General features: G+C 41.6%; 3 protein-coding genes and 1 pseudogene across 3 annotated transcripts; 2 read left to right on the top strand and 2 right to left on the bottom strand.

Moving 5' to 3' along the window:
* Positions 1-2,950: 2,950 nt before the first annotated feature.
* LOC102281416 (protein SAAL1 pseudogene) lies at positions 2,951-7,282 on the bottom strand (annotated as a pseudogene).
* Positions 4,508-8,424, bottom strand: H2BC26 (H2B clustered histone 26). The gene has a single exon (XM_070373450.1). The coding sequence runs from the start codon at positions 8,379-8,381 to the stop codon at positions 8,001-8,003; it is 381 nt and encodes a 126-aa protein (XP_070229551.1). The 5' UTR covers positions 8,382-8,424; the 3' UTR covers positions 4,508-8,000.
* A 233-nt stretch (positions 8,425-8,657) lies between these two features.
* On the top strand, positions 8,658-10,415 carry H2AC25 (H2A clustered histone 25). Its single transcript, XM_005893893.2, has one exon. It carries the CDS (start codon positions 8,694-8,696, stop codon positions 9,084-9,086), a length of 393 nt encoding a protein of 130 aa, XP_005893955.1. The 5' UTR covers positions 8,658-8,693; the 3' UTR covers positions 9,087-10,415.
* A 15,246-nt stretch (positions 10,416-25,661) lies between these two features.
* Positions 25,662-26,072, top strand: H3-4 (H3.4 histone, cluster member). Its single transcript, XM_005893892.2, has one exon. It carries the CDS (start codon positions 25,662-25,664, stop codon positions 26,070-26,072), a length of 411 nt encoding a protein of 136 aa, XP_005893954.1.
* Positions 26,073-26,283: the final 211 nt, after the last annotated feature.

The following is a 26,283-nucleotide window of genomic DNA, read 5'->3' as shown; positions in this document are numbered from 1 at the left end:
GTTTCCTCACCTCTGTGTATTCTCAAGGATTTGGTTAACTGCTCTAGTTTAACTTTCCACTCAGTGTAAGAGACCATGTATTTCTCTGTTGTAACAATATGATAAACATAGTTTCTATATACATTTTTTGTCAATTTTCTTAATCATAGAATCTCTGTAGCAGAGATTCCATATGCCTTGCCTCTTCCTTAACAGATTCTCCTCCTAGGAGAGGGCCAAATCAGGTCCATTCTGCACCTGGGGCTGTGTGTGCCGCCTCCACTGGACTATTCAGCAAATGCTATGCTATGCTAAGTCACTTCAGTTGTGTCCGACTCTGTGTGACCCCATAGACGGCAGCCCACCAGGCTCCCCCATCCCTGGGATTCTCCAGGCAAGAACACTGGAGTGGGTTGCCATTTCCTTCTCCAATGCACTTAAGTGAAAAGTGAAAACGAAGTCGCTCAGTCGTGTCCGACTCTTAGCGACCCCATGGACCGCAGCCTAACAGGCTCCTCCGTCCATGGGATTTTCCAAGCAAGAGTACTGGAGTGGGGTGCCATTGCCTTCTCCGATTCAGCAAATAGGGGCAGTCTTTTAACTTCGAGCTAATTCTCTGTGCTAGTATAAAAAGTACTAAGAAATTAATTGGTGTTTTGCATTATTCACAGAAAGCTGTATTTTCTAGAACTATATATGCAAATTATTGTAAAATGTTCATTTTACTTCTTATTTTTACTTTTGATCCTAAACAGTGCTGTTGCCACTGCTAGCACTTTCTATCACAGTTTCTGCTTTAGACAATTTTCATTTGTTAGACCTACCTAGGGTTTAAGCTTATTAAAGAATCATGTGGATCTGTGAAACTAGTTTCATATGACTGTAAGTTTTCATTAAGAGACTGACTCCCAATCTAATTTGGTAGGAGGCTGAGGGCTTGGACCCAGTCAACAGGCCCCTATTTCAAAGTGAAGAACTGAATTTTTAAAAATTAATTTATTTTAATTGGAGGCTAATTACTTTACAATATTGTATTGGTTTTGCCATACATTGACATCAATCAGCCATGGATGTACATGTGTTCCCCATCCTGAACCCCCCTCCCACCTCCCTCCCCATCCCATCCCTCTGGGTCATCCCAGTGCACCAGCCCCGAGCACCCTGTCTCATGCATTGAACCTGAACTGGCAATCTGTTTCACATATGATAATATACATTTCAATGCTATTCTCTCAAATCATCCCACCCTCGCCGTGTCCCACAGAGTCCAAAAGACTGTTCTATACATCTGTGTCTCTTTTGCTGTCTCACATACAGGGTTATCATTACCATCTTTCTAAATTCCATATATATGTGTTAGTATACTGTATTGGTGTTTTTCTTTCTGGCTTACTTCACTCTGTATAATAGGCTCCAGTTTCATCCACCTAATTAGAACTGATTCAAATGTATTTGAAGAACTGAATTTTGTAGTTTTTTTTTTTTAAGAGTTTAACTGATAAGATTGTAATTTTATAGTTCAATTCTTTTTGGCAGGGTACTTTCAACATTAAGACTACCCAAAACTGGAAATTATATATTTCTTACGAACAGCACAGGGCAGCCCTGTATTTTATCGGCAAAAGTCACTCAAGGAAAGAATACAAAGTGTGAGGCAAGACCAATGCTTTAAAGCATAAAAGATTCTGCAATATACTGAGAAGAGGCTATACCAGAAGAGAGGCTTAAAAAGCTGGCTATTTCATTCATAACTGATGTTTTCTGAAAATCTACTAAAAGTCCACTTTCAGCAACTGAAATAATACAAACTGGGCACTTCCTATAAGTGTACCTGGTTGATCCTCTGAATACATTTCATTAGGAGGCAGTATAATAAATGATAGAGGGTGAGAGGAAAGTCACATATAGCAGTTTGTGAACAACCAGATGTTATGAAGCTTCCTGAATGTTAATTTTAAAAATCTGAATTCACTCAAGCAAATCATTTTCTGAAATTAAACCAGAGAATTTTGCTAATGTTCTTTCATCAGAATGTTAGCATTTCCATTTTCATACACAAAACATTGGAAAAAATGTGAACTGTAACAAAACTAAACTGGTAATTACTTTTGATTGCTACTAACAACCTAGCATGGCATCAATACAATTTAAATGGATAGAAAGGTTTGCATATTGTGGCAAACACCATGAACTGGGTATACTCAAAAGCCACTCGTATCTCCTTTCTCTCTTGCCTTTCTCTCCTGTAGAGGCCAGAAAGAAAAAAAGTACTTGATGTCAAATACCTGCAGTTAGGGACGGACATTAACATGGTTCTGGCCAGGGAGGGCTGTCCTTTCCAAATAAAAGGGAAAGATTTGCTAAGAGAAAGTCCCTTGGCCTGTTTCTCTTTTTTCTTCCCTGAATGTGGAAGGACCAGAGATATTATAGTCCCTTTAACCAAAAGACAATAAAAATGAACACAAAGGTCTACCCGGCAGACCACACAGAGGTGAAAGGAGTCAGTGTCCCTGAGCCACCTTCTCAGGGTTGGACTGCCCGCCTCTGGACTTCTTATTGCATTAAATACATACAAGCTAACAGATTAAGCTACTATAGTAGGGTTTTCTACTAGTGCAGCTGAATGCACTTGTAGTAGATATGAATATAAAATTCTGAGTAAAAATCCAGTTAAGAGTTATGAAAAAATCCTCAGCAACCCCTCAAATATTCTTAAAAGGACCTTAATGATAATTTTGTTTTCTTTACCCGAAGAAGACAAATACTGCACAACCAATACAAAAAAATAAAAAGAGGAGGGGAGGGAGATGATGTTTGACAGTAGTGAGACTATTCCAATGCCAAACAAAAATGAGATAAGGCTGGAGAAGAGCATGACTATAATACCAAACAATTATGGTCTAGTATTTCCTATTTGTCAATTTCAATAGTCAGCGAGTCCATTTCTTGGGCAGAGGGATTCTAATATTTTTTAAGTCTGAAACTTCAAACTTGGAAACTTTTCCTCCAGGTTACCAGCAAGGGTCTTATCAACTTCACGGAGAATTTTAAGAGTCTTCCACCACAGGGCTACAGAAAGGGAGAAGAATCTCAAATGCACAGGAACACTTCTGTTTGCCTAACTTGCTGTCCTTAATCTCTGAGTTACCTTTCTCCTTTGTTAATACTTGGAAAATATTAGAAAGAAATTCACATGAAATATCGTTCAAAATTTTCAAGTGGAAACCATCTTGGGTTAAATCAGACTTTTAGTTTCTTCTGTGTTAGACTCCGTTGAGTTCTCTGTGTTCTTCTGACAATGTTCCATATTTTGTGAGACACAAATCAGGCTGTCAGCTAAAGGAAGATCCACTTTTCCTATCTTTAGATACTCCTGTTCAGTCTGTGAAGCATAGGTGGCAGACAACACTGAAAAAACAGAGGCCAGCACTGTTTTCTGTTCTTGCAGTATGATGGGTGGATCATCAGACTGGCAGAATTCATGGCACACCAGATCAAAAACTATATTCCAAGTGTCTTTCCCAGTGTCAGGACACTGTACAATTGCTTAAATTCCATCATCTACTGTGGCGAGCAGCTGTAAGACATGCATGTAAACATCGAGCCCTTCTGGATTTTCAGAGTGCACTTGTTTGGCAGCTTCAAGTACACAGGGCACAATTCGAAACACTGGCTGCTGTTCAGAATCTTCCTGGGGTTGGTCTAGAGCCTGAACAGCCCCACTTCTAATCTATTCCCACATTAGCTTCTCAACCAAATCAAACAGCTTGTCCACAACCTCCCCAACCTTTACCAGCAGGTCAACATTTGTTGAACTTGACATGATGAAGCAAATGCTATCATAAATAGCTGGATTTTCTCGGATTCTTTCAACCCAGACACTGGCCACTCCTGTCTGGGAAAGGCAAGTAACAACCTGCTTGTTTCCAGCAGAGTAGGCGTGTCTGAATACCTGGCCAAGATTTTTATCACTGCTGATGGACACACATATCTCCTGGAAACAGGCCATATTACCTAAAATTCCCACACATATTTCTCTTAATCGAGGACATTTTGATTTGGCCAGTACTCCCACAAATATGTCAGAAACATTAAATTCTTGGAGAAACAAAGCCACATCCTCATCCATTGACATATCCCATACTCTGCAAATCTCACTCTCCATTTCTTCATCAAGCTCCATCTGCTGCTCATCATCATCAGAGCTGGATTTGGCATTTTCAGGGCTAACCATCTGATGAGCCCGCTGAGGATGCCGAAGAGCCAGTGCTTGCTGGAGACCGTGCTGGCGATGCAGTCCCCTGGCCACCGCCGCCCCTTCTGCCGTCCCGACTTGGCAGCCCTGTCGACAGGTTGCGGTCCATGGCTTGGCCACCTGGGGTGCAGGAGCTCCACCAGAAGCCAGTAGTTTTTAATGTGAATCAGTATCTACTGACAAAATCAAAGGTGTTGTCTTTTGATGACAGATCACTGTTTACATTTTGTATTACAGCTAGAAGGCAAAGAAGTAAGTAAAACTACAAGGAAAAAATTTCCATTTCGAAGTATTTATTTTTGTAAACATCGTTTCAGACTATAAAAAATGCATTAGAACACTAGATATGCTCATATAGGTATCTTCAAACGTATAGACATGTTCAAACATATACAGATAGAACATACAGATACGTTCAAACATTCACATCTATAAAAGAGAACAAGGGGAAAGAAATAATGCCTGCACGCTGCTATCACTAACAATACTATATATGCCCATGAGTGCACAAACTAACTCAGGCAGAAAGGAAAGGAGGGTGTGGAAGGCAGAGACCACTATCCATATCTTTAAATGCAGTTTTCACTAGTTTTATTATCAGTTTTATATATACCTATCAAAACTTAGTTATATTTAAACAATAGTGTGTTGTCCAGATAATTTTTAAACTTATTTCTGCTCACCAACAAATTTTTAAATTTCAATTTCCACTTTTGTGTATAAAGGAGGTAGATAAAACAATGCTAAATATACATATCTTACATTAGGATGAAATGCTGAATCTGAAGTTGAATGAAAATATGAATTCAAGGTGAAAAAAGAATTACATAAACTAGCTCAGTGTTAACGAATAATTTAATAGTGTATTCTATAAACTGACTGTGGTATTGAACAGCTATTTCAATAGAAACCTTTAAAAAACTGATATGATCCAGAAAAATAAATGACACAATCAAAAAATGGGCCAAAGAACTAAACAGACATTTCTCCAAAGAAGACATATAGACGGCTAACAAACACATGTAAAGATGCTCAACATCACTCATTATCAGAGAAATGCAAATCAAAACCACAATGAGGTACCATTTCACGCCAGTCAGAATGGCTGCTATCCAAAAGTCTGCAAGCAATAAATGCTGGAGAGGGTGTGGAGAAAAGGGAGCCCTCTTACACTGTTGGTGGGAATGCAAACTAGTACAGCCACTATGGAGAACAGTGTGGAGATTCCTTAAAAAACTGGAAACAGAACTGCCTTATGACCCAGTAATCCCACTGCTGGGCATACACACTGAGGAAACCAGAATTGAAAGAGACACGTGAACCCCAATGTTCATCGCAGCACTGTTTATAATAGCCAGGACATGGAAGCAACCTAGATGTCCATCAGCAGATGAATGGATAAGAAAGCTGTGGTACATATACACAGTGGAGTATTCAGTCAGTTCAGTCGCTCAGTCGTATCCAACTCTTTGAGACCCCATGAACTGCAGAACGCCAGGCCTCCCTGTCCATCACCAGCTCCTGGAGTTTACCCAAACTCATGTCCATCGAATCAGTGATGCCATCCAGCCATCTCATCCTCTGTCATCCCCTTCTCCTTCTGCCCCCAATCCCTCCCAGCATCAGAGTCTTTTCCAGTGAGTCAACTCTTCACATGAGGTGGCCAAAGTATTGGAGTTTAAGCTTTAGCATCATTCCTTCCAAAGAACACCGAGGACTGATCTCCTTTAGAATGGACTGGTTACTCAGCCATGAAAAAGAATACATTTGAATCAGTTCTAATGAGGTGGATGAAACTGGAGCCTATTACACAGAGTGAAGTAAGCCAAAAAGAAAAACACCAATATAGTATACTAACGCATACATATGGAATTTAGAAAGATGGTAATGATAACCCTGTATGCGAGACAGCAAAAGAAACACAGATGTATAGAACAGTCTTTTGGACTCTGTGGGAGAGGGCGAGGGTGGGATGATTTGACAGCAAAAGAGACACAGATGTATAGAACAGTCTTTTGGACTCTGTGGGAGACGGCGAGGGTGGGATGATTTGGGAGAATGGCATTGAAACATGTATAATATCATATGTGAAACAAATCACCAGTCCAGGTTCCATGCATGAGACAGGGTGCTCAGGGCTGGTGCACTGGGATGACCCAGAGGGATGGGATGGGGAGGGAGGTGGGAGGGGGTTGCAGGATGGGGAACACATGTACACCCGTGGCGGATTCATGTTGATGTATGACAAAACCAATACAATATTGCAAAGTAATTAGCCTCCAATTAAAATAAATAAATTCATATTTAAAAAAATAAAAAACTAATGTGAGACCATTTTGTTTTGTAAAACATCCTATCGTGGGATTTGCATTCTGGCAACTATTAACTAACCATAAAGTATTTTGGATGCCAACTTTAAAATGTGTGGGGTTTTAGAAATTCTTTTACAGTGGACCCCTGTAGAAAAAGGAATGAGGTGGGCGTTTTCCAGCTGCTGTGGTTGAGGGCACGGTGGCGGTGGGCACATTTTCTCCCAAGTCCTACCAACCGAATCAAGCATGCAACCTTCTTCCTTTGGAGACGATTTGCAAAAGCCCGGTTGTTAGCCTTTAATTGAACGTCAGCTCCTTGCCCGAGATGATGACACGACCTTTCAACAAATCTAATTCTCAAAACAGCTCAAGAAAGTGATTATTTGAAATCCCCTTCTTACAAATAAGAAAAAACAGGCAAAAAAGGTAGGCGATGTCTTCCTCAGAGTGAACTCTTCACGCTAAAGCGCTTTCTTTGAACTAAGATGACACTTTCCAAATGAATGCCATGAACTCAAAGGGAAAATTCTGCGTCACTAGTGCGTCACTGAGAATAATGGGGCTGAAGTGGAAGTTTATATTTGCTGAGAAAAAGGTTATTTTTCTCGTAAATTGCTCTCCTCTCCCCACCCTCGCCCCCAACTACCTGCAGCCGGGGTGGGCTTATTATATCCAGTTCTAGAGCACAGAGCGCTGTGTTCCACCACGCTTCCATTTTCCTTTCGGTTTCAAACATCCCGCCTTTGAAGAATCCAGACAAGCAAATATCCTCCCGTAAATGTTCATTGCCTTATGATAAAGATATCTGGTCTGGGCGGAGATGCATTGCCAGGCGCCAGCGCCAAAGCTGTACAACACCCCCGGGGGCCTCACCCAGCGCGTCTTTCAGTGCAGCTTCGGGCTCACTCATTAATGAACATGGAGGTATTCGAATGGCATACGGTCCCTCTGGGGAAGCGGGGGACTAGGGGGTGGGGGTGGTGATGACCCGCGCCACCCACCCACAGGCAAACATCATGCGCACACAAAATTGTGCCATGCCCGCAAGCCTCGGAAATGGCACTCTCCAGACCCTAAAGATACTTGAATTCAAGGTTCCTATTTTGCTCAGAGAAGCGTCGATAGCTTTGAGCGGAAACAGGTGTGGACACGCAGCCTTTTCGTTGTTTCCCGCACTGTTATTTTTCCTCGGCAGCCCATCCCCGACCACTGATAAAATACAGGTACGCTTTCGCATTCTGCTCACATACACACACGCGCACACGTCTATGGGGCAGGGGGTGGGGTGGGGGTAGGGGGAAGAATCCGGGCGCCCTCCTAGTAACCTAGGAGCCGCTACGAAGTAGACAAGGGATGCTTTTACATAACAAACCCTTCACGTGTTCGACACCCTTTCTCGATCTTGTGAGTGGCTCTGAAAAGAGCCTTTGGGTTTCCGGGCACCGAGGTGCACCTCATTTAGAGCTGGTATATTTGGTGACGGCTTTGGTACCTTCGGAGACAGCGTGTTTGGCCAACTCGCCGGGCAATAGCAGGCGCACAGCCGTCTGCACCTCCCGGGACGTGATGGTAGAACGCTTGTTGTAGTGCGCCAAACGGGAGGCCTCGCTAGCGATACGCTCGAAGATGTCGTTCACGAACGAGTTCATGATGCCCATAGCCTTGGAAGAGATACCGGTGTCCGGGTGCACTTGCTTCAACACCTTATACACGTAGATGGAATAACTCTCTTTGCGGCTGCGCTTACGCTTTTTGCCATCCTTCTTCTGCGCTTTAGTAACAGCTTTTTTGGAGCCCTTCTTGGGTGCGGGAGCTGATTTGGACGGATCAGGCATGACGACGGATCCTTCGGATAAAAAAGAAGCCTAGTTACAGAGCATCTCAACTTATACGTCCTGTATTCAAATGAGGGATCCAGAGTTTCTAATTTATGATAGGATCAAGCAACGTGCAACGTCATCACTGGAAAAGGCAGATGCAAATTAGGGGGAAATGGTGACTTTCTTTTCTGGTTGGTCACCATCACTACCCAATCAGGCGGCGCCGGCTGTACTACCTCAAGACCATATATAAGGACTCTCTGAGTACAGCGGGTTTGTTGGTGGTCTGCTTTTTGGCTGTGTTTTGTCGTTGTGCGTGACTGGGAGATGTCAGGCCGAGGCAAACAGGGCGGTAAGGCGCGCGCGAAAGCGAAGTCGCGCTCTTCGCGCGCGGGTTTGCAGTTTCCTGTGGGCCGAGTGCATCGGCTGCTCCGTAAAGGTAACTATTCTGAGCGTGTGGGTGCTGGCGCGCCTGTCTATCTGGCAGCCGTGTTGGAGTACCTGACGGCTGAGATCCTGGAGCTGGCGGGCAACGCGGCGCGCGACAACAAGAAGACGCGTATTATCCCACGCCATCTGCAGTTAGCCATCCGTAACGACGAAGAGCTCAACAAGCTGCTGGGTCGCGTGACCATCGCGCAGGGCGGTGTCCTGCCTAATATCCAGGCCGTGCTGCTGCCCAAGAAAACGGAGAGTCACCACAAGGCCAAGGGCAAGTGAGGCGGCGGAGGCGGGCCGGAAACGGTCGTGCTCCCCGGGGCCCCCCTGACACCAAAGGCTCTTTTCAGAGCCACCCACAGTGTCTAGAAAAGAGCCGTACTGGCCAAGGGCTGTCTTTCGCAGCGCGTTTCTGTGCGAATCTGAGCAAGGCTGGGCTTGTGGGAAATCGAATACCAGAGACATGATTTGGGTGCGTATAGGGGCTCAGTAGGCTGTGTGTTGGTTTGCAGCAGGGAATGTCTGACATTTTCTCTTGAATCTCGCCCCCAAGGTCATGGAGTTTTAATCCCACTCATCTTTTAAGAATTTGTTATTACCGGTGACAAGCTACTTTTGACTCCGGGAAGTCATTAGTGTGACATTCAGACGCCAAGTACGGACTGTTTTCTTATCCCAGGAGAAATCCATACATTGAACCGGTATTGAAAGTATTTAATATTAGAAGGAAATCTGCCATTTGAGGTTCTGATAGATAAACGTGATTTCCATTTTAAAAGGTATGAATGCATGAGTTAGATTTTTAGAGAACATGAGATCAGAATTGTCTATTGTATTGTGAATTCTAAGGTCTTGGGAAGGGTATGTCTTGCTAGGTGCATTTCCAGCATTTGAAATGTATCAGTTTACATTTTGAAAATAGGTGCACATTTTTAAAGGAAATTTTATTGTATATAGAATATTTAAAGGAGTTTAAATTACTATATTTGGGTTGGCTAAACGTTAATAAGAGATCCCCTTAAACTGATAGCTAAAGTAAAAATAGTATAAAATCTGATAAAATTACTTTTGTGAATTCAGTAAATTTAAAATGAACAGTGTTAAGACCAGATTAAGTAATATACACCTGGATATTTCGAAAGATGATTGTTCATGAATTCCACATGCTGTTACAAATAAGGGGTGGAGTGTCCCAGATATACTTCTGCAAAGTCTACTGAGAAGTGAAAATGTTAATAGCACTTACTTCATGGGGTTAAGGGATTAAATGAGTAAATCCATAGTAATCTCCATGTTTAAAAATCTCCAGCACACTATGAGTTTAATAAATGTTATTCCTGCTGTCATCCTTACTGATTCCATTAATTTTTTTATTATAATAAATACAGGCCACTAAAACAATTTGAATGTGAATGTGAAGTCGCTCAGTCGTGTCCGACTCTTTGCGACCCATGGACACCAGGCTCCTCTGTCCATGGGATTTTCTAGGCAAGAGTACTGGAGTGGGTTGCCTTTTCCTTCTCCAGAGAACTTCCCCACCCAGGGATCGAACCCAGGTCTCCCGCATTGTGGACAGACGCTTTACCGTCTGAGCCACCAGGGAAGTCTAAAACAATTTAGGAACGTTATATAGTAAGTATTTATCTTACAAAATTGGGGTTCCCTGGTGGCTCAGGCGGTAAAGCATCTGTCTACAATGCGGGAGACTGGGGTTCGAGCCCTGGGTTGGGAAGATTCCCTGGAGAAGGAAATGGCAATCCACTCCAGTAGTATTGCCTGGAAAATCCCATGGACAGAGGAGCCTGGTAGGGTACAGTCTATGGGGTCGCAAAGAGTCAGACATGACTGAGTGATTTCACTTTTAATTAGATGTACTCAAACCAGGGCTCCCTAGACACTATCTAGAGCTAACCACATATTTGCTAGTCTTTAGAAAATATCCTAGCAATATAAAACTGTTTGCCCCCAAAATTGATAAGAACCATCAGTGTGGGTGAAAACAACACCCAACTCCTCTGCAGTGTAGGTAGATAGTAGCATTCACATTGCCAATTGGGACCCATTTCAATGAAACAAACTGCAAGGATTATGCAAGAGATTATAGTCTTCTGGAGATCTGTACATTATGTTTCCCGTGACAGCCTTGAATTCTACTTTTAACTTTTATTTTTGTATTGATGATCATGTAGGTCGTTGTATGTTTTCACCCCCTTCAGTGTTATTTAAGAAAGAAAGGTTTCTCAGGAACGGAGAGCTTGGGTCTTCCAAGTGTCATCACTGAGCTCCAGATTTTCAGTTCCTCAAGTGGAGTGTTCACTGGGAAACCTGAGATGGGAGGTGCTCCAAGAGGAAGCCCTTCTTTTGTCACTTCTAAGGCTGAGTTTATATAGCCACAAGCCCTGATTAATTTTCAATTAATTAAAATTAAATACAAAGGTGTAGTTTTTCAGTCGTCCTAGCCACACATGGCTAATGGCTACCACACTGGACAGAACAGATACAGAAGGTCTCCATCATTACAGAAAGTTCTTTTGGGCAGCTCTGGTCTGATCTATAAGGATTATCAGGTTTAGAAACATGATGCAATATGCAGAGCTGCCTCCCTTGCATAGAGAAAGCTCATCAGACTCATGCTTAAAGAAGAAAACAGCATATGGCCCAGCCATTCCATCCCCCAGATACATACAAGGACTCTGCTACCCAGACACCCATCTCACATTCACGGCAGCATCCCAAAGATAGAAACAGCCCAAATGTCTGTAACAGATGAATGGATAAACAAAATGTGGTTTATCCATATAGTGGAATACTATTCAGTCATAAAAAGGAATGACATGTTCATGGATGAACTTCAAAAATGTTGTGGTAAGTTAAAGAAGCTGGACACTAAAAGTCACATATTGTATGATCCCATTTATATGATTGCATACACAACAAATTCATAAGGACAGTAGATTAGTTGATGCGAGTTAGTTGTTGGGTATTAGAGGAATATGGAGTATTGTTCACTTTTGGGGTAATGAAAATATTTCAGAGATGGAAAGAGGTGATTGTGAATGCCTATATGTCACTGAATTGCTCACTTTAGAATGGTTTATGTGAATTTCACCTTGATTTAAAGAGATACGGTGAACCTAATTCAAGGATATGCACTAAAAAGGAGAGGAGTTTGTGTCTCCATCACTTTTATCCAGTAGGTGGAGTGTGGGCTGGCCTGCCTGCACAGTAGCATCCCTCAGACACCACGTGGGGAGAGGGGCATGGAGTCTTTTGGGTAGCCACAGCCTTTCCTTCTCCCTGCCTTGGTGGAGCTTCAAGCCCTCTTCTCAGCCAACTGACACATATCATACATTCCCTTCAACGGAATTATTTTGGTCATTCTCCCCATATTCCTATGTGTGGGCACTATTAAGAAAGATGAAGTGGGAGGGAGTTCCCAGAAGAAGAATGCAGTCTGGGCAGCCTCAGAAGCATCCATGCTCACTGCAGATAAAGTGTTCCTAATTTTTGGAATTCTCAGTTTAGCCTGGCCCAAGTCTAATAGGCGATCTCACCTCTCTCTAGGTGTGGCCTGTACCCAGCCTCTGCTGCACATCTAGACTTTTCCTCCCTGCAGAATCAGTTTCCATATACGCACCAACAAATTTAAGAATCTTCCAAATGAAAAAGCAAATGGACTCCTCCCCACAAAGTTTCTGTGCTCCCCTAGACCAGGGAGAGCAGAGGAATTTGGGGTTAGCACTTGAAGTGTACTGGTCACCCAGTTCCTAGTGCCATCAGATCTGGGCTGAGCTGAGCTGTTCTCCTACATCATCCTGTTACATGGCTGCCCCAGCCCTGGTCATCAGAATCTGCCTAATGCCTCCCCCTCCACAACTTCCCTACCTCCAGCCAGGGTCATTTCTATGCATTGCTCACAAAGCCTCATGAAGCTTTGATTTTCTCCAGTGTATGCCCAGCAAAAGCTTAAAAAGCATCCCTTTCTCTGCCTGCTTCCCTCCCTCCCAGTTCCTGGTCAGCTGAGTTCTACTGCCTCCTGCAGAGGTCTCCAGGGACACCCGGTCTTGGTGCTTCTCGCCTCTCTCAACTTTGGACCCAACAGCTTCTCCTGTCAGTGCTGCCCATGGGCCTCCAGAACCCCTCTGCCTCCTGCTGCCGTGTCCTCAGCTCACTCCCAGGCACATGCAGCCCTCTGGGTCATGTCCTTCCAGGTCACTCCTGCAGGATATCAGATCTGCCCCCAAATGTCCTAGAGAGCATGTGGGTCAGCAGTTTGAACTGAATTACATCACCTCTACTAGCTTTGTCAGTGATGCTTCCTAAGGCCCACTTGACTTTGCACTCCACGATGTCTGAGTAAAGGTGAGGGATCACACCATCGTGGTTATCTGGGTCATGAAGATCTTTTTTGTATAGTTCTTTGTATTCTGGGCTTCCCTGGTGGCTCAGATGACAAAGTGTCTGCCTGCAGTGCGGGAGACCCAGGTTCGATCCCTGGGTCGGGAAGATCCCCTGGAGAAGGAAATGGCAACCCACTCAAGTACTCTTGCCTGGAAAATTCCATGGATGGAGGAGCCTGATAGGCTACAGTCCATGGGGTTGCAGAGTCGGACACAACTGAATGACTTCACTTTTTGTGTATTCTTGCCACCTCTTAGTATCTTATGCTTCTGTTAGGTTCATACCATTTCTCTCCTTTATTGTACCCATCTTTGCATGAAATGTTCCCTTGGTATTTCTCATTTTCTTGAAGAGACTTGCTAGTCTTTCCCATTAGAAGGAAAAAAAAAAAACAGGCTAAATTGATTTAAATAAGCATAGAACCAGACTCAGATATGACACAAATGTTGAATTATCTTTCAGACCAGAATTTTAAAACTAAGATGTTAAGGGTTCTAATGGATAGAGGGCAAATGCCAAGAAAGTATCAAAAGGGTATGTGAGAAATTGAAAACACTAACAAATGAAGACTGCCTTTGATGGGCTCATTAGCCAACTTTCTACAGTCTAGAAAAGAATCCATGAGCTTGAAGAAATGTCAATAGAAATCTCCCAAACTGAAATCCAAAGTGGAAAAGGAATAATAACAATAAATAGAAAATAGAATATCCTAGGACTGGGATAATTACAAAAGCTGTAGCATATGTGTAATTAGAATAGCAGAAAGAGGAGAGGAGAGAGTAGAAGAAATATTTGAATAATGGTTGAGAATTTTCCAAAATGATGGAGACTAAACCACAGATCCAGGAGGTTCAGAGACCACCAGTAAAAAAAGAAATGGTACATATACACAATGGAGTATTACTCAGCCATTAAAAAGAATACATTTGAATCAGTTCTAATGAGGTGGATGAAACTGGAGCCTATTATACAGAGTGAAGTAAGCCAGAAGGAAAAACATAAATACAGTATACTAACGCATATATATGGAATTTAGAAAGATGGTAACAATAACCTGGTGTATGAGACAGCAAAAGAGACACTGATGTATAGAACAGTCTTATGGACTCTGTGGGAGAGGGAGAGGGTGGGAAGATTTGGGAGAATGACATTGAAACATGTAAAATATCATGTAAGAAACGAGTTGCCAGTCCAGGTTCGATGCACGATACTGGATGCTTGGGGCTAGTGCACTGGGACGACCCAGAGGGATGGTATGGGGGGGGAGGAGGAGGAGGAGGGTTCAGGATGGGAACACATGTATACCTGTGGCGGATTCATTTTGATATTTGGCAAAACTAATACAATTATGTAAAGATTAAAAATAAAATAAAATTAAAAAAAAAAAAAAATCTACACTGAGGCACATTCTGTTACAGAAAATCAAAGATGAAAATACCTTGAAAGAACCAGGGTGGGGGGTGGGGCAACACTAACTACAGACAAAGTTAAGACTTTTCATCAGAAATCATGAAACAAAGTGTGGCATGACATATATACCAATTATTGTATTTTAAAAAATCAAAAAAAAATCACTAATCTAGAAATTTGTATCCAACAAAATTATTCATCAAAAGTGAAGGAGAGGAGGAGGAGCTAAGATGGCGGAGGAGTAGGACAGGGAGAACACTTTCTCCCCCACAAATTCATCAAAAGAACATTTAAACGCCGAGTAAATTCCACAAAACAACTTCTGAAAGCCGGCAGAGGACATCAGGCACCCAGAAAAGCAACCCAAGTCTTAGAAAGGAGGTAGGGAAAAATATAAAAGACAAAAAAAGGGACAAAAGAGGGAGGGACGGAGTTCCGTCTCGGGAAGGGAGTCTTAAAAAGAGAGAAGTTTCCAAACACCAGGAAACCTTCTCACTGCCGAATCTGCACCGAGCCTTGGAAGCACAGAGGGCAACATAACAGAGGAAAAATAAATAATTAAAACCCGCACATTGCGAGCCCTACGGTAACTCCCCCAGTGGAGAAGCAGCGCCGATGCCTGCACACGCCATTAGCAAGTGGGGGCTGGGCAGGGAGGCGCGGCGCCGGCTGCATCGCAAGGATCTGGCCTGAATACCCCGAGCACTATCTGAGCGAAATAATTTGGGCTAGCAAACCAGACTGTGGGATATCTACCACGCGAAAAGCCAGCCCTAACCTATGACACCGCCAGGCCTGCGCACGGAATAAAGGACTGAACGAATAGCCGGCGGCAGACCATCCCCCTCCAGTGATAGGCAGCCAGAGCCGGAAGGGGACAATCGCAGCCCCAGAGAGACATTATCTATAAAACTGTAAGCAGGCTTCTTTGCTAACTAAAACTTCTTGGGGGTCTGGACGGTCAACATCTGCCTGAGAAGGTGTGCCGGTGCACAACTAGATAACCGAGCGGCGGGGAGGCGATAAGTCGCAGCAATCGCGCACGCAAAACACCTCATCACCTGAGCTGCTCGGACCTGGGAAGGGCACAAAACGCAGGCCCAACTGAGAGTCTGCGCCTCTGAGGACTACCCGAGTGCCTGAACCTGAGCGGCTTGGACCTGGGAAGTACAGGCAGCCCAGAGCCGGCCACGGATGGTTCACGGTGGAGCAACCTAGAGCCTGAGCAGCGTGGGCAGAAAGGCTACACGCGACGTGAACAGGGGGCAGACCCAGTGTGGCTGAGGCACTGCGAGCACACGCCAGTGTTATTTGTTTGCAGCATCCCTCCCTACCTCCCCTCAGTGCGACTGAACAAGTGAGCCTATTAAAAAAAAAAAAAATTTAAGTCCTCTATTATTCCTTTAATTTCCACTTTTATAACCGATCATTTTGCAAAAAAAAAAAAAAGACCCTATTTTTTTTAAAGCAAACTTCATATATATTTTTTTAATAATTTTTTGACCTTTTTTTTTCTTTTTCCTTCTTTTCTTTAACATTGTATTTTTTAAATTCCAAACTCTACTCTAGATTTTTAATTTTAGCTTTTTAGTATTTGTTATCAATTTTGTACCTATAGTTTTTGTTTTTGTTTTTATATAATTTCTGTGACCCTTTTTTTTTTTTTTTCTTTTTCTCTGTTTCTTTCTCTTCTTCTTTTTAAATAACATTGTATATCTGAAATTCCAAACTCTATTCTAGATTTTTAATTTATGCTTTTTGGTATTTGTTATCAATTTTGTACCTGTATTTTTTTTATATATAATTTATGCGACCTTGTTTGTTCTTGATTGTTTTTTTTCTCTCTCTTTCTTTTTCTTCTTCTTTTTTTAACATTGTATTTTTGAAATTCCAAACTCTACTCTAGATTTTTAACTTTTGCTTTTTGGTATTAGTTATCAATTTTGTACCTATATTTTCTTTATAATTTTTGCGACCTTGTTTGTTTTTGTTTGTTCATTTTTTCTCTCTTTCTTTTCCTTCTTTTCTTTAACATTGTATTTTTGAAATTCCAAACTCTACTCTAGATTTTAAATTTTTGCTTTTATGTATTTGTTACCAATTTTGTACCTTTAAGAACCCAATCTTCAGTACCCATTTTTCACTAGGGAGCGAGATTACTGGCTTAACTGCTCTCTCTCCCTTTGGACTCTCCTTTTTCTCCACTACGTCGCCTGTGTCTCCTCCCTAACCCCTCTCTACTCTACCCAACTCTGTGAATTTCTGTGTGTTCCAGATGGTGGAGAACACTTAGGGAACTGATTACTGGCTGGATCTGTCTCCCTCCTTTTCATTCCCCCCTATTATCCTCCTGGCCACCTCTGTCACCTTCCCCCTTCTCTTCTCTGTATAACTCTGTGAACAACTCTGAGCGGTCCAGTTGTGGAGTGCACATAAGGAAAAGATTACTGAATAGCCCACTCTCTCCTCTGTTGACTCCACCTCATCTCATTCGGGTCACCTCTAACTCCCTCCTCACTCTTCTCTTCTCCATATAACGCTGTAAACCTCTCTGGGCGAAACAAGTTTCAGGACAAGACATACCAAGCAAATTCTCCAGCAGCAAGGAACACAGCCCTGAGCTCCAAGATACAGGCAGCCCAAAGTCACCCCAAAACCATAGACATCCCATAACTCATTACTGGACATTTCATTGCACTCCAGAGAGAAGAAATACAGCTCCACTCACCAGAACACCGACACAAGCTTCCCTAACCAAGAAACCTTGACAAGCCACCTGTACAAACCCAAACAGAGCAAGGAAACGCCACAATAAAGAGAACTCCACAAACTGCCAGAATACAGAAAGTACACCCCAAACTCAGCAATTTAAACAAGATGAAGAGACAGAGGAATACCCAGCAGATAAAGGAACAGGATAAAAGCCCACCAAACCAAACTAAAGAGGAAGAGATAGGGAATCTACCTGATAAAGAATTCCGAATAATGATAGTGAAATTGATCCAAAATCTTGAAATCAAAATGGAATCACAGATAAATAGCCTGGAGACTAAGATCGAGAAGATGCAAGAAAGGTTTAACAAGGACCTAGAAGAAATAAAAGAGAGTCAATATAAAATGAATGATGCAATAAATGAAATTAAAAACACTCTGGAGGCAACAAATAGTAGAATAACAGAGGCAGAAGATAGGATTAGTGAATTAGAAGATAGAATGGTAGAAATAAATGAATCAGAGAGGATAAAAGAAAAACGAATTAAAAGAAATGAGGACAATCTCAGAGACCTCCAGGACAATATTAAACGCTACAACATTGAATCATAGGGGTCCCAGAAGAAGAAGACAAAAGAAAGACCATGAGAAAATACTTGAGGAGATAATAGTTGAAAACTTCCTAAAATGGGGAAGGAAATAATCACCCAAGTCCAAGAAACCCAGAGAGTCCCAAACAGGATAAACCCAAGGCGAAACACCCCAAGACACATTAATCAAATTAACAAAGATCAAACACAAAGAACAAATATTAAAAGCAGCAAGGGAAAAACAACAAATAACACACAAGGGAATTCCCATTAGGATAACAGCTGATCTTTCAATAGAAACTCTTCAAGCCAGGAGGGAATGGCAAGACATACTTAAAATGATGAAAGAAAATAACCTACAGCCCAGATTATTGTGCCCAGCAAGGATCTCATTCAAATATGAAGGAGAAATCAAAAGCTTCTCAGACAAGCAAAAGTTGAGAGAATTCAGCACCACCAAACCAGCTCTCCAACAAATACTAAAGGATATTCTCTAGACAGGAAACACAAAAACAGTGTATAAACTCAAACCCAAAACAATAAAGTAAATGGCAACGGGATCATACTTATCAGTAATTACCTTAAATGTAAATGGGTTGAATGCCCCAACCAAAAAGACAAAGACTGGCTGAATGGATACAAAAACAAGACCCCCCTACATATGTTGTCTACAAGAGACCCACCTCAAAACAGGGGACACATACAGACTGAAAGTGAAGGGCTGGAAAAAGATTTTCCATGCAAATAGGGACCAAAAGAAAGCAGGAGTAGCAATACTTATATCAGATAAAATAGACTTTAAAACAAAGGCTGTGAAAAGAGACAAAGATGGTCACTACCTAATGATCAAAGGATCAATCCAAGAAGAAGATATAACAATTATAAATATACATGCACCCAACACGGGAGCGCAATAATATGTAAGACAAATGCTAACAAGTATGAAAGGAGAAATTAACAATAACACAATAATAGTGGGAGACTTTAATACCCCACTCACACCTATGGATAGATCAACTAAACAGAAAATTAACAAGGAAACACAAACGTTAAACGATACAATAGACCAGTTAGACCTAATTGATATCTATAGGACATTTCATCCCAAAACAATGAATTTCACCTTTTTCTCAAGCGCACATGGAACCTTCTCCAGGATAGATCACATCCTGGGCCATAAATCTAGCCTTGGTAAATTCAAAAAAATAGAAATCATTACAAGCATCTTTTCTGACCACAATGCAGTAAGATTAGATCTCAATTACAGGAGAAAAACTATTAAAAATTCCAACATATGGAGGCTGAAAAACACCCTGCTGAATAACCAACAAATCACAGAAGAAATCAAAAAAGAAATCAAAATTTGCATAGAAACTAATGAAAATGAAAACACAACAACTCAAAACCTGTGGGACACTTTAAAAGCAGTCCTAAGGGGAAAGTTCATAGCAATACAGGCACTCCTAAAGAAACAAGAAAAAAGTCAAATAAATAACCTAACCCTACACCTAAAGCAACTAGAAAAGGAAGAAATGAAGAACCCCAGGGTGAGTAGAAGGAAGGAAATCTTAAAAATTAGGGCAGAAATAAATGCAAAAGAAACAAAAGAGACCATAGCAAAAATCAACAAAGCCAAAAGCTGGTTCTTTGAAAGGATAAATAAAATTGACAAACCATTAGCCAGACTCATCAAGAAACAAAGGGAGAAAAATCAAATCAATAAAATTAGAAATGAAAATGGAGAGATCACAACAGACAACACAGAAATACAAAGGACCCTAAGAGACTACTATCAACAATTATATGCCAATAAAATGGACAACGTGGAAGCAATGGACAAATTCTTAGAAAAGTACAACTTTCCAAAACTGGACCAGGAAGAAATAGAAAATCTTAACAGACCCATCATAAGCACGGAAATTGAAACTGTAATCAAAAATCTTCCAGCAAACAAAAGCCCAGGTCCAGACGGCTTCACAGCTGAATTCTACCAAAACTTTAGAGAAGAGCTAACACCTATCCTGCTCAAACTCTTCCAGAAAATTGCAGAGGAAGGTAAACTTCCAAACTCATTCTATGAGGCCACCATCACCCTAATACCAAAACCTGACAAAGATCCCACAAAAAAAGAAAACTACAGGCCAATATCACTGATGAACATAGATGCAAAAATCCTTAACAAAATTCTAGCAATCAGAATCCAACAACACATTAAAAAGATCATACACCATGACCAAGTGGGCTTTATCCCAGGGATGCAAGGATTCTTCAATATCCACAAATCAATCAATGTTATTCACCACATTAACAAATTGAAAAACAAAAACCATATGATTATCTCAATAGATGCAGAGAAAGCCTTTGACAAAATTCAACACCCATTTATGATAAGAACTCTCCAGAAAGCAGGAATAGAAGGAACATACCTCAACATAATAAAAGCTATATATGACAAACCCACAGCAAACATTATCCTCAATGGTGAAAAATTGAAAGCATTTCCTCTAAAGTCAGGAACAGACAAGGGTGCCCACTTTCACCATTACTATTCAACATAGTTTTGGAAGTTTTGGCCACAGCAATCAGAGCAGAAAAATAAATAAAAGGAATCCAAATTGGAAAAGAAGAAGTAAAACTCTCACTGTTTGCAGATGACATGATCCTTTACATAGAAAACCCTAAAGACTCCACCAGAAAATTACTAGAACTAATCAATGATTATAGTAAAGTTGCAGGATATAAAATCAACACACAAAAATCCCTTGCATTCCTATACACTAATAATGAGAAAACTGAAAGAGAAATTAAGGAAACAATTCCATTCACCATTGCAACGGAAAGAATAAAATACTTAGGAATATATCTACCTAAAGAAACTAAAGACCTATATATAGAAAACTATAAAACACTGGTGAAAGAAATCAAAGAGGACACTAATAGATGGAGAAATATACCATGTTCATGGATTGGAACAATCAATGTAGTGAAAATGAGTATACTACCCAAAGCAATTTATAGATTCAATGCAATCCCTATCAAGCTACCAGCGGTATTCTTCACAGAGAACAAATAATTTCACAATTTGTATAGAAATACAAAGAACCTCGAATAGCCAAAGCTATCTTGAGAAAGAAGAATGGAACTGGAGGAATCAACCTACCTGACTTCAGGCTCTATTACAAAGCCACAGTTATCAAGACAGTATGGTACTGGCACAAAGACAGAAATATTGATCAATGGAACAAAATAGAAAGCCCAGAGATAAATCCACGCACCTATGGACACCTTATCTTTGACAAAGGAGGCAAGAATATACAATGGATTAAAGACAATCTCTTTAACAAGTGGTGCTGGGAAAACTGGTCAACCACTTGTAAAAGAATGAAACTAGAACACTTTCTAACACCTTACACAAAAATAAACTCAAAATGGATTAAAGATCTAAACGTAAGACCAGAAACTATAAAACTTCTAGAGGAGAACATAGGCAAAACACTCTCCAACATACATCACAGCAGGATCTTCTATGACCCACCTCCCAGAATATTGGAAATAAAAGCAAAAATAAACAAATGGGACCTAATTAAACTTAAAAGCTTCTGCACAACAAAGGAAACTATTAGCAAGGTGAAAAGGCAGCCTTCAGAATGGGAGAAAATAATAGCAAATGAAGCAATGGACAAACAACTAATCTCAAAAATATACAAGCAACTCCTACAGCTCAACTCCAGAAAAATAAATGACCCAATCAAAAAATGGGCCAAAGAATTAAATAGACATTTCTCCAAAGAAGACATACAGATGGCCAACAAACACATGAAAAGATGCTCAACATCACTTGTTATCAGAGAAATGCAAATCAAAACCACTATGGGGTACCATTTCACGCCAGTCAGAATGGCTGCAATCCAAAAGTCTACAAGCAATAAATGCTGGAGAGGGTGTGGAGAAAAGGGAACTCTCTTACACTGTTGGTGGGAATGCAAACTAGTACAGCCACTATGGAGAACAGTGTGGAGATTCCTTAAAAAACTGGAAATAGAACTGCCTTATGATCCAGCAATCCCACTGCTGGGCATACACACTGAGGAAACCAGAAGGGAAAGAGACACGTGTACCCCAATGTTCATCACAGCACTGTTTATAATAGCCAGGACATGGAAGCAACCTAGATGCCCATCAGCAGATAAATGGATAAGAAAGCTGTGGTACATATACACAATGGAGTATTACTCAGCCATTAAAAAGAATACACTTGAATCAGTTCTAATGAGGTGGATGAAATTGGAACCTATTATACAGAGTGAAGTAAGCCAGAAAGAAAAACACCAATACAGTATACTAACGCATATATATGGAATTTAGAAAGATGGTAACAATAACCCTGTGTACGAGACTGCAAAAGAGACACCGATGTATAGATCAGTCTTATGGACTCTGTGGGAGAGGGAGAGGGTGGGGAGATTTGGGAGAATAGCACTGAAACATGTATAATATCATGTATGAAATGAGTCGCCAGTCCAGGTTCGATGCACGGTACTGGATGATTGGGGCTGGTGCACTGGGACGACCCAGAGGGAGGGTAGGGGAGGGAGGAGGGAGGAGGGTTCAGGATGGGGAACGCGGGTATACCTGTGGCGGATTCATTTCGATATTTGGCAAAACTAATACAATATTGTAAAGTTTAAAAATAAAATAAAATTAAAAAAAAAAAGTGAAGGAGAAAATAAAAGACCCCAAATAGACAAAGCAATCTTGAAAAAAAAGAATGGAGCTGGAGGAATCAACCTTCCTGACTTCAGCTTATAACAAAGCTACAGTCATTAAGACAGTATGGTATTGCTGCAAAACTAAAAATGAAGAGCAATGGAACAAAACAGACCAGAGATAAACCCAAGCACCTATCTTATCTTTGACAAAGGAGGCAAGAATATACAATGGAGAAAAGATAGCCTCTTCAAGAAGTGGTGCTGGGAAAACTGGACAGCTACATGTAAAACAATGAAAATAGAATACTGTCTAACATCATACACAAAAATAAACTCAAAATGGATTAAAGATTAAAATGTAAGGCCAGAAACTATAAAGCTCTCAGAGAAAACATTGACAGTATACTCTGACATATGTCACAGCAAGATTCTTTTTGACCCAGCTCAAAAAAATTATTTATCTATTCTTAATAACTGATAACTGTTCAAATAGTAATGGCAACAATAGATTGGATGATAATGACAGCAATGTTAGGGATGGAAGGGAGGAAATGGTAATATTCTGTTATTCGTATTTATGTTACCTGCGCTAACCCGTGAAATGAAAGTGTCATTTGAAAGTGGACTGAGATTGGCTATGAACCTATATTTCAAACTCTAGGAAAATCACCTTAAAATTGGTATGCTAGATAGAGGATAGGGTATGGAATCATGTCACAGTACAGTCATGACAGAGATCTCTAAATATCTTTAATGTTCATAACTACTTTGAAATGACAGTAGTTGTAAGTCTTCTCCAACTAGAAGTTGTTTAATCATTGATAAAAATACACATTTATAATGATGTGACAAATTTATATTTTGATAGCTTGTATATATTTTGGTAACTTCAACATAATTGATTCTTTGTATTTAAAAAAATTTTTACATATTTAAAAACATTCTGAGGCATTCCACTTTATGCATTAAAAATATTTTTAAATAGTCTTGAGCTTTACCAAACTACCATCATCTATCCATCCATCATCATACCCTTTAACCTTGGGAACATGCAGAGATTCTGACACTGCCTATTCTGAATGAGTGGTGGCTTTGAGGAGATTAACCAATGTGTTCCAGTCAGATGAAGAGTCTGTCCCTAGTCAGACCCACATCATGCACAACAGGGCTTGCTTAGGATGGTCCCTCTGGTCCTTCTGCCTCTCTCCTGGCCAATCACACCTGACTTGAGGGTGGCAGGACTTTGTGCAACAATCTGTCAAATGAAAAATCCAGATATAGTAAGCAGAGATTTTCATTTGAAAAGATGTTTGCAAGGGAGGGGAAAGGGCTATTGCAATAGGAAAGGAAAATTATTTCTTATACCCATCTTAGTTCTTAGCTAGGGCTCTGTTAACAGAAGATGAATTAATAAAAGCAAAGCATGAAAGTTCCAGCATGACTCAGGAGCCCTCATAAGGAAATGAATACCCAGAGACAAAACCTAAATGCTTTTGTGTTAGATGGAACAAAGGCAATTATGGAAAAATGACTAAAATATACCTGGGAGGCTACAAGACGACAGGAATTACCTTAATAAGGTCAGTTTGTGCAGAATCCTCTTTGGTCTTAATATTTCATCCTTGATGACAAGACTGTTTCTTCTTGCATAGGGCAGGCATCTTTCACGAGGGAGTTTTAACTCCTGTTTTCATTAAGAAAGAGGAGACCTCAGAATGCTCTCGCATCAGCTGTTTTTCAAGTGTCTAGTTTAAGACAATCTTTTCGCTCAAGTAGCATAGTATTTGGGGATGGCACATTCTGGTCCTCTTCAGATATGTCCTTAAGGTCTATAAGCCTCTCACAGGTTTAGATACTGAAAGATCTTTTGTAATGAGAAGTGAGCAAGACTAGGAAGAACTGGGTATGGGGAAGTGGAATGTCAGGGCAGTCAATAGGACAGTAGGTCAGGGAAAGCTTCACCTTGAGCCCAGCCAGTTCCCAGGTTACGGCCCGGAAATAGGATACTGAACCAAAGCTGAGCAGATAAGCACCTTATTCAGAACTGTCAGGCTGGTTTATTTCTCTCAGCAGGTTCTCAACATAAGAGATTTGAAACACCAAATTAACTACAGCTCAAGCACGCAGGATTATCTCAGCTTTCCTCTGGTATAGCAAGAGTTTGAAACACCAAACTACTTATGGTCCAGTAAGAACTCAGGCAAGCACAACTATTAAAAATGTAACATAACAAACTGTCATAACAGGAGAGAGAACCACAACCCTAGAGAAGTCTAGAGCGCACTTGATTTTTCCTTTATATACGTGCTGACTCCTCCTTTGGTTCAGCTTTATGCAAAATAGGGCTTCTACCTGCCACCAATCAGGAAAGGAATGCAAATAGCATGTGCCCAAGGCCAATCAGGGAAGAGGGTATGTCTTGGGGGGCAGTTTCCTGCCAGAGGTCCTCCCTTCGGTCCTCTACTTCATATTTCTTATTTTTGCTTCTCCCACTTCGCACCCCACCCCCACCCCCACCTCCCCACCCGCATCTTGAGTGTCATCAGAGTCATTTGGCGAAGATGGTTCACTGCAGGGCACAACGATTCAGGGAATCCTACACCACCTACAGGCCAAATAGAGTGTAAGCTTCTAGAACTTTCTTCCCTCAGCCCATAGAGGAGGAAGAGAATGCTGAGGAAAAACAAGAGAGCTGTACAGGGAAATATAACACACACAATGACGTCCACCTGAACCCAGACATGATGCCCACCCCCATCCAACCCAGACCCACTTGGTTTTCGAGCAACCCTGCGAGCTCCAAAACGCCAGCCTGTGAGGCCAAGTCCTCACATCGCGAAAATAAGGGGCAGGCGCCCATGCAGTATGCCTCCATGGACCAATCAGAGCTTAGCCTGTCCTTACGCCACCCAGCAATTGGCCAATGGGAAGGCTACACCCTCTATAAAAGAGGGCAGACTTCGCACTTACGCACGTTGGCGAGGGACGGAGATTATAATAGCAACTGTCATCTAGGCGACAGACGCAGTAGCGGCATGGCCCGAACGAAGCAGACTGCCCGCAAGTCCACCGGCGGCAAAGCGCCTCGTAAGCAGCTAGCTACCAAAGTTGCTCGAAAGAGCGCTCCAGCCACCGGTGGCGTGAAGAAGCCACATCGCTATCGGCCTGGAACTGTAGCACTGCGCGAGATCCGCCGCTTCCAGAAGTCTACTGAACTTCTGATTCGGAAGCTGCCGTTTCAGCGCCTGGTGCGGGAAATTGCGCAGGATTTCAAATCCGATCTGCGCTTTCAGAGTTCCGCCGTGATGGCACTGCAGGAGGCATGTGAGGCGTATCTAGTCGGCCTTTTTGAAGACACCAATCTGTGTGCCATCCATGCTAAGCGTGTCACCATCATGCCTAAGGATATTCAGCTGGCACGGCGAATTCGTGGAGAACGTGCCTAGATTCTTTTGCGTACGTGACTGCTGATCTTTGACCCCAAAGGCTCTTTTCAGAGCCACTAGCTGCTCAAAAAAAGTGCTGTACACAGGCGAGTTAGCTCCTTTTGAGTTTAAGGCCTGATTATTAAGCATCTATACGGCTTCTTACGGTGTGTGTGTGTGTGTGTGTGTGTGTGTGTGTGTGTGTTCGTCGCTCAGTCGTGTCGTACTCTGC

This window comes from Bos mutus, chromosome 7 (genome assembly GCF_027580195.1).
Source record: "Bos mutus isolate GX-2022 chromosome 7, NWIPB_WYAK_1.1, whole genome shotgun sequence".
NCBI lineage: Eukaryota > Metazoa > Chordata > Mammalia > Artiodactyla > Bovidae > Bos > Bos mutus.
This window is presented reverse-complemented; position numbering and strand designations above follow the sequence as displayed.

Bases quoted from the DNA above. Each gene is read 5' to 3' on its own strand.
- H2BC26 (XM_070373450.1), bottom strand. From the start codon at position 8,381: ATGCCTGATCCGTCCAAATCAGCTCCCGCACCCAAGAAGGGCTCCAAA.
- H2AC25 (XM_005893893.2), top strand. From the start codon at position 8,694: ATGTCAGGCCGAGGCAAACAGGGCGGTAAGGCGCGCGCGAAAGCGAAG.
- H3-4 (XM_005893892.2), top strand. From the start codon at position 25,662: ATGGCCCGAACGAAGCAGACTGCCCGCAAGTCCACCGGCGGCAAAGCG.